This window comes from Lathyrus oleraceus, chromosome 7 (assembly GCF_024323335.1).
Source record: "Lathyrus oleraceus cultivar Zhongwan6 chromosome 7, CAAS_Psat_ZW6_1.0, whole genome shotgun sequence".
NCBI lineage: Eukaryota > Viridiplantae > Streptophyta > Magnoliopsida > Fabales > Fabaceae > Lathyrus > Lathyrus oleraceus.
This window is the reverse complement of record NC_066585.1, coordinates 473,990,906-474,000,626: the sequence shown is the minus strand read 5'-3', so window position 1 is coordinate 474,000,626 and position 9,721 is coordinate 473,990,906. Positions and strand designations below refer to the sequence as shown.

Sequence of the window (9,721 nt, the reverse complement as noted above, 5' to 3'; positions counted from 1 at the left end):
TTCAATTCTCAATCCTTCCATTCTAATCATTTCAATCTCAATCATCCATTTCTTCTTGCCTCCAATCAATTTCTTTTCAGTCCTAGTGGGTTGAACTACGAAAGCTCTGATTTCCTTATTGCACTATGAGGGTACGTAGACAGGAGAACTCGGTTTCTTCGCGAGCTATCTTATTTACCAATCTACCTAATCTATTGCTACTCCATTCATGCAATATATACCATCTTGTTGAGATCAATCATACTTCTCCTTGGAATCCTTGTCCATCCTTTTAGGACGTCCTAGTGACAATCAATCTTTTTAATCGAGAGTTGTCTGGGCAAACAACCCCAAACACTTAATTCAGTCTTTCTTTTTGGGTTTACCTTATAGTGGTGGCCTGCTAGTCCACGTATTGGTAAATGCCTACCTTGCTCTTCGATTGAGAGTATATCCTTCTCTTGGATCCAAGATACTATCCTTATTTGATCTCGAACTGTCGATTCCCCAGTAAGTGACACACAACTCCTTGTACTCCAATACTACAATCATTCCTTGACTTGGTGTTTATCTTGTGAGACCCTGTTGCTTAGACAAACATCTCTCTCCCTTTATTCTCGTAGTTCTGAACTACGATTGCTCTGACTTTCTCATTACACAATAAGAATACGTAGGCACGAGGATGCGAATCCTTGGCGAGCATATTTCTAATATTTCCTCCTTCGCCTTAGGGCATCATTCATATCTTCCACTATCCATTACCTACCTTCGATCATGAATCGTTCACCCAGTGACATACTGTCTCTTTGACATTGAAATACACTTTCCTTGGAATTCCATACATACCCTTTTAGGACGCCTAATGAATAGTCCGCATTTCATACCTAGAGTTGTTTGGGCAAACAACCCCAAACACTTAATTCCTTCCTTTTTAGCCAAAACCCTATAGTGGCGGCCTGCTAGTCCATGTATCGATTAACGATGTTTCCCTTTATGGTAGAAATCCCACTTTTCTTATGGATTCCAATACACTTTCAGCTTTCGATTTCAAACAATATTTCTTCAGTCACTTATCACCAGATATTCTATTTTGTGACTTCGGTCACTTCACTCTGTTCATCCCATGATATGTTCATAATCTACCTTCATCCACTTCATGTGATATATCAGTTATCTTTGAGTCAAGTACACTATACTTTTGTGCTCCATCTTGAACCCTTTTTATGAACCAAGAGTCTATTTGTTTGTCTTGTCAGACCATGTAACTTAGACGAACATCTCCTTACTTACTTTGCAGCCGTACTTAGGCAACCCTTTCTTTTCGGTTATTCCAATACAGTGATACAAGTGCTATACGCCCTCACTTGTTGGTTCACACCAGTTTTACTCTTGAGTTCACCTTTTCACCCATTGTTGGAGTCTAAATAACTATTCTTTGGTTCAAACCATACTTCTATCACACTTCCTTTCCACCTCCGGCCTCTAGTTCCTTGAACTACGAAACTCTGAATTCCTCATTGCACTATGAGGATACGTAGGCATGAGGGTCCTAATCCTCACCGAGCACTTTATCTATTTCTTTTCTTTCCTTATTCTTTTGCGAGTAATCTTTAGATATCACACCTATTCGAGCGAGAACAACCAAAACGGTTCCCATGGAGTACCATGGATATTTGGGGTGTTAATACTTTCCCCTTGCATAACCGACTTCCTTACCCAGTATATCTCTTTCCCCCGAGTTTTATCGATGTTTTCCCTTCCCTTTGGGGATAAATAAAGTTCGATGGCGACTTTGTTGTATGTTCGAGCGTGCGATGCGTTCGGGTATATTTCCGCTAGCTTCACATATCACTGCCCTAAAAGATACATTTGCTATCGCATATCGTGCGTGAGGTCTCTTCTATTATCTTCACAACAAGTACAATGTTTTTTATTATCACTCATTATGGAAGTGTCTACTTGCTTTGATCTTCTCAGATTTTGGCAAGTTGTCCTTTCAATTTCTGGATCATAAGAGACTAAACTTTTGTCTCGCATAAACTATCAAACACGTTAGCGGTAACAAGAAATAAAAATACGAAGAAAAAAAAAATAGCACAAATATAAACAATAACTCACAATTTAATTTTAAGTTATAATAATCACAAATAAGTTAAAATTTTGTCATTCCTCTACAACATTGTTATTTTGTTAATCTACCTTTTCCTTTGATTTTTTTTAGAAGTGTAGCGGTGTCGATAAAAATCACAATATAATGAATAAAATTATAGAATTTATAGAAAATAAGAAATGTTGCGTATTTGCAATGATTATTATTCTAGGTATAAAATGAGTTTTTGTTGAAAGGTTTGTTTTAACATGAAACAAAATAAAATAAAATAAAATAAAATAAAAATAATAGAAATATCAATGCTTGAAAATGTTGGGGTTAGGTTGCAACTATTATAATTATATGTATATCAACGATCAATTATGCTCATTTTAATCATCAATCTTATATTATCACTTGTTGCTTAACAATATTATTCATGTCTAAAATAACATCATGATATCAATTGTATTGTTTATTGACAATCTATATTTTGATAAACAATATGATAACATTATATTGCAACAGTATATGTGAATACCAATGTCAAGATCTATATCTAGACTATATCTCATGATAGATGATTATCTAGCTATAAATCTAACCACACCTATCAATATTAGATGAATCCACATATCATATTACTCCCTCCGTTCCTTTTTAATTGTCATCTTTTAAAGAAAAAAATTGGTGCTTTTTAATTGTCATTTTAAAGTTCAATGTAGTATTAATGGTAGTATTATCAAAATTACCCTTAATCATTTATTAGAGAGAGAGAGAGAGAAAATGTTAAATAAATTATTAAAAAGTTAAGGGTATTATAGAACAAAAAGTAATTATTACTTAAAAAGTAACAACAATTATTAATTATCTTGATATGTGTAAAAAGTAAAAAAAAAATAACACTTAAAAAAGAACGGAAGGAGTATAAATGATCATGTCTTTCAAGGCATAAATATGAGTTACCATTGGTCTAGACCTATTAGACCCCTCAGAACCTCATAAATCCACAAGCATAATATATGTATAACAAGCATTTAGAAAAATGTGAAAAATCAAATATTTTCTATTGATTAAATTGAGCATAACTCCATGATCATATCAAATACATTATAGTGTATACAGTTAACCCGAACAACAGAGAACTTAGCTACACATGAAGGAGGTAGATAGATAGAAAATGTGGAAGTCAAATCACATTTGTACAATCTCTTATTTCCTCATATGCTCCATTTTTGTAAGTCTTCGATGTTATAACACTCTAGCTCTCTGTCAATGAGAATTTTACTATAACTTGACTAAACTATATAAAATTATTTCTAAATAAATATTCTTCTAAACTCATATAATACCCTGTCCAAGCCCTTTTTATAGATTTTCAAGATTGCCTTCATTTGTCGTATAAGATATAATTCACCCAATAAATTTTCCTTTAGGGTAACTTAGCGTTGAATATCCGTGAGTGTCATGAATTCGATGGGTACGTTGAATATTCATCCAACAAACTGACCCAGATTTTCCAACCTTTCATTATGATCTAAATTCGTTGATCGGACTTATATTCCCCCACAGAATTGCGCTTTGATTTCAATCATTATTCTCTACCTTAGATTCACTACCCAGAGATAAATTTCTCCTAGAAAACTAGACTTGGTTTTGACTTTCAAGTATTTGCAGAGGCCTCTTTATTTGCCTCGGCAGTTGAACCTTTTTGTACTCCACTTCACTCTTTCAATGAGATAAAACATGATTAATGAGGGTCTCCTACATTAATTCGCATATAAATAAACTAATAAGTAGGTAAATATGATAGCGATAAACAAACATCAAAACTATATATAATATAAGGATTAAATGATTTACAATGTGGTGAGCTTCAATTGAATATCTTCTAATGCTTTCTTGGCGAGTCAGAGGGGAGAGAAAATGATAACTTTGGAGGAAGACAAATAGAGTATATTTTTCTCATTATAAGAATGTTTTTTTTTGTAGAGAATGAAAAATAGTTTATTTAAATCCTTCAAATTCTCTCAAAAACCTCCTATTATAATTTTTGAATTTCCTTATTTTGGGAGGATTTTGGAGATTGTATTAAATAAGAATTTTGAAAAAAAATTAGATGATTTATATTAAAATTTTAAATTCAATTTATATTTTATAGTCACAATTAAAAATACTTTAATAATAGATCAATATTATTATTTTTTACAAAAATATTTTGCTCCCTTTAAATTTTTCTCTTTCACAAAATATAAAAATAAAAATTATATATAATCTAACACATCTGAAATATAACAATATTCAATCGAGTATGAAATATTTTTAAGAAATGAAATGAAACTTTACCATTAGTAAGAATATCCACATCCATGCCACTCAATTTAATGATATAAATGAACTTCATTCAATATAATATTTTTTTTACTCTCTAATTATTTTTATATTTTAAAATAGAGATTAATTGAAATACACTGACAGTGTAAAAAGATTTTACACCGTCAGTTAATTATAGACATCGGATATTAAAAGAAGTTTGAATTTTATTTTAAAAATCTATAAAGTAATATAAACGGATGTTGATGATGAATCGACGATATAAAACTTTTTATACTAACAGTATATAATAATTAATATCTTTAAAATATTCATATCATTCATTTAAAATTTTAAAATGATCTCACAGTATAGTTAAAAAAACCGCTCAATTTGCAAACCAAGAGCAACCACTATGGCTTACTGCAACCACCACATTTTCAATTAATTATTATTATTTTCCGGCACAAATAACTTAAAATTTGAAAAGTCACTTCCAATATTTATGCTTTAAATACGGAAAAGTCACTTCCAATATTTATGCTTTTGGGCAGTAGTGCAGCTCTATTTTTGTGAGAGAGATTGAAAATAAAAAAAAAGAAGTGGTGATGATGAGAGATAGGAACAGAGAGGGCGGCGGGCATGACAGAGGACTCCAAATCCTTTAAATACCTTCATTTTTGGAGTTTTTGCTTGAAATGCCCCACTCTTAAAAATTTAATCCCAATATACCCCGTTTTGAAAAAAAAATCCCAGAGTACCCCCTTTTTAAGTTGGGTCTCGTCACTTGATTTGACGAGGGGGTGCTGAAAGAAATTTTGCCTCATGGGCTCGGCAAATGGAATGACGAGGGGGTGGACGAAATTTTTTTGCCTCATGGGCTCGTCACTTGAAGTGACGAGTTGCTAAAGGAATACTTTTTTTTTGTTTTTATTTTAAATAGTATTTTAAATAGTATATTAAATACTAATAATAATTAATATAATTGTTTTTTATATATTAATTCTATATTTAATTAATATAATTGATTTAATTAAAAATAATAATAATTTGTTTATAAAAAAATATTTTAAAAAAATAATAAATAATTTATAATAAATAGTAAATAGTAAATTATTATTATTATTATTATTATAATAATAATTTGTGATATTATTATTTTTGAAATATTATTAATAAAAATGAATAATTTTTAGAATATTAATAATAGAAATAGTTGGTGTTTTATATATTAATAATAAAATTGTTATTTTTCCCTCCAAAATGTCAATCTTTTTTTTGGAATGATATTTTTCCCGTCAAAAAGTTTTTGTGTTTTTACTGTCTCGGCCAATGATTTGCCGAGTATTCACTTATTAATTTTTGTATAAGTAGCAGAACTTGTAGAAATGTAACTCACACCACCAAATCCTTTCTTTAGTTCATAATGTCTGTTTGTGGTCTTGTATTTTATGGACACGGTGAAAAAATGAGTGTTTGCCTTGATCCGCAATGGAATTTCAGAACACTGATTTCTGCCATCCACACTGGCTTCCGACAGTTGGGCGGGCGTCGTATGAAGGTGAGGAAAGTAGAGTATCGTTGTCCATACATAACGTTGACTGATGCAAGCCCCGATGGTACGTACATGTATTACCTGGATCGTATAGAAAATGATGAAGATGTCCAGTGTATGTTTTCGGCACATAGTGGTGAAGTTAATAGAGGAGTTGAAGGTCCACTTGTGTTGGTTGTTGTTGTTGATTAGTTTTTTAATTACCAGTTGTGTTGGTTGTTGTTGTTGTTTAGTTAATGTGGTCTTACTTTGTAACCATAACCCTTTGATTAGCAAATGTATTTCATAAATGTTTGTTCCCAAAAGACATTAGAAATACAAAATGGTTTATATATATTATGTGCATAGTAGTTAATAAATAAATAAATAAACATAGTCATCTGAACGGATATTTAAAACAACAAGATAATCATCTGGGAGGTCTTTGGGATGATCCTGCAACATTAGGACATTTCCTACGCATGTGTCCTATTTCGCGACAAATTCCACACCTTCTCTTCTCCTTCTCAACGTCATCCATCTCGGTTCTAATCCTGGTGCTGTTTGGGCGCCATTTCTTCCTCCTTCTCATAGAGTCGTCGTGGCAAAGAGTAAATCCTTCATATTGTGGCCAATTCTCCTCATGGGGAAGTCCTAGGAAACTCTCCTGATAGACCTTGAAGACGTTACGAATTTTGAAGACGTCTGGAATGTGAATGGAATAGTCTTGGCGTATGCTCGAACATGCTGCGATTACATGGGAGCAAGGTAAGTGAAATGCCTGAAATTTCCCACAGTCACAGTGTTGTTTCCTCAGATCAACGCTGAAAGTTCCGGTTGGTCGACCGTCGTTATGATTAATCCTCTCTTGGACCATGAAATAAAATCTCTCTCGGTCGAACTGCATGACGTTATGCGTGTTAGCTTTGATGATTTCCTCAGTCATCCCCTTGTTGTAGTTATCAGTGAAAACCTGCCCAGAGGCTAACATTTTTGTCCACTGATGGCCTCTTCTACCAAATAGTGATCCTAAACGATAGTACGTAGATTTGACCAATGCAGTGATTGGAAGGTTCCGGGTTTCTTTCAACACCGCATTCATTGCTTCTGCTAGGTTAGTTGTCATGTGACCCCAGCGTTGCCCTCCGTCAAATGCCCTTGCCCACTTCTCGCGAGGGATGTTGTCTATCCATGATAAAGCGTCGTTGTTTGTTTTTCGGATTTCCCCCCGATAGTAGTTAAATGTTGCCTCTGTTAACGCATAACCCATGTTAACAACTATTTTCCGCAGATCCTTGTCTTTAATCTCCCGCATGAAGTTTTGCGCGATATGTCTGATGCAATAGACGTGTGATGAAGGAGGAAACTGCCATCCATTTTCCGGGTTGTTGTATGCACTCTTTATTGATTCATGCCTGTCTGATATTAGGCATAGATTTGCTTGGGGGGTAACATGCATTCTCAAATTCTTAAGAAAGAAACTTCAGGCTTCCTTTGTCTCACTTTCAACCAATGCGAACGCTATTGGAAATATGTTCCCGTTCCCATCCTGTGCCACAGCCATCAGCAGAGTCCCTCTGTACTTGCCATACAACCAAGTTCCATCAACCTGCACAATTGGTTTACAATACGCGAAGCCACGTATACATGGTCTAAACGCCCAAAACAGACGATGAAATATCCTTTGGTCACCCAAGTATGAACCATCATTTGAAATCACAGGTAGGGTTTGTAATTCTATAATGGTACCTGGCAGATATGTTTTCATTACAAGTATCCACTACGGAAGATCGTTGTAAGATGTCTCCCAATTTCCATAGAGCGACTCAACCGCCTTACACTTTGCAATCCATGCCTTTTTGTATGATATGATATACCGGTATTTCTCAACAACATGAGCAATGATAACCTTCACCTTAAGAGAAGCGTCCCGATTTACAAGCTCCATTATGCTCTTGCTAATCATTTCTGAACTGATTTTTGTATGGTCTTGTGACATGGAAGTGGTTGTGCACGTATGAGGCCCACTAGACTTACCAACTCTCCACCTTGAGTTGCCCTTGCGCAAAGACACCCTGCATTTGAAATTGCATGTTGCATTTCTACATTTGATGACAAAACGTACACTGTCAGATTTAACCACAGAGAAATCTAGACTACGTTTTATATGCCATTGTTGCAACGCCAGAAGACACTCTTCCTTATCTTCATACTCTATGCCCTCCTCAATTTCGTCAGAGTTGTGAGTTGGTATGGAACTGCCGAAAACGGAGCTTGGTTCGGCATCATCCAAACTTATATTTTGCATGTGCGCAGGTGGATTGTACAAACTAATTGGTTGCGCTCTTAGTGCAACATCCAGTGTGTCTAATATTTCCTCATTGCCATCGTCATCGCTAACACCGAAAAGATCTTCAAATCGAACCTCCTCAAGATCATCCTCACTATTCTCGCCCACCTCTTCATTTGGTATGAAAGGTTCATTATTTTGAGTCGGCTCTTCGCCAATGGCTTGACTCATTCCATAGTCGTGTGACTGTACAAATTGCGTTGGATAACAGTGAGACGGTTGTTCCTCAACATTGTCACTCGATTGTTCTTCGGGAATATCAACTAGACGAACATATATCTCAATGCTGGGTAATTGAGATAATGTTACATGACATTGAAACATCGATCTGACATCTTCGTCAGTCTTAATCGGTGTCATTATGTGAAAGACGGTATTATCATCTCCATTAAATAATGGTTGACGATAAATGATGTCTTCAACATAACGTTGCAACTTCTTTTCAATACGGTCTTTTAAATGAAAATAGTCGGAGTTGATGTGGATCTTGAACATAGTTACATTCGTATTGCAAAATGAGAATCCCTCATTTCAACATGTGAAAAGTGATCCTTCGGAATGGATAGAAACAATTAAATTTCTTTGAGCCATGGATATGTAAGTTTAGTTTGAAAATATATGAGGATTTGGTTTGGTGAATGTAAATGAGGTAGTAGTAGTATTTATAGGAAATATGAATTTGATTTTGTGTGAATGTAAATTGAGGATTTGAGTTGATGAATGTAAATGAGGTAGTAGTAGTATTTATAGGAAAAATCAATTTAATTTGGTAAACATAATAAAACAAAATCCAAGTAACATAGAGGAGAGAGAGGGGAAAAGCGTGCTGAAAGTTGCATGTGATACCTCGTCACTTGGAGTGACGAGCCAACACCCTAAGCATAAAGCCCTCGCCATTCCATTTGCCGAGTTGATGAAGAGAACGAATGCACTCGCCATTCCATTTGACGAGTTGATGAAGAAGTAGGCACAACTCGTCAATCAAAGTGACGAGCACTAGGTGCAGAAAATTTTCATTGAGTTTTCCCTTCAGCATGGGAATCTCATGTTGCAGGGGAATCCGATTCCAATTTTTTTTACATGCATTCCATGCCATGCAAGAGTCTAATCATATACTATTCAAAATTTTACCATATTTTTTTATTATTATTTTACCCATATAAATATTCAATACTTCTACACTTCTTACTCATCATCTACCTACAATTTCTATTACACACATTTTTTCCCTAATCAAATATTTATTCTCTTCAATTTCTACACTACCTTTCAAGATGTCTCTCCTATGGATGGGCGAATCACACCGTGGGACGGCGGCAAACATCGCCGAATACGTAAGTCTCAATCAAATATTCATTTTTATTATCGTTTTTAATTATCGTTTTTTTTTTCGCTCTTTATTAGACCAAACATTCATTACTGTTATTTATTTTAATTTCAGCAAGATGGAAAATTT

The 9,721-nt window shown here is 34.3% G+C and overlaps 1 protein-coding gene across 1 annotated transcript; it reads right to left on the bottom strand.

Annotated features, from left to right (window-relative positions):
• Positions 1-7,695: 7,695 nt before the first annotated feature.
• LOC127104417 (uncharacterized) lies at positions 7,696-8,625 on the bottom strand. Its single transcript, XM_051041601.1, has one exon. It carries the CDS (start codon positions 8,623-8,625, stop codon positions 7,696-7,698), a length of 930 nt encoding a protein of 309 aa, XP_050897558.1.
• Positions 8,626-9,721: the final 1,096 nt, after the last annotated feature.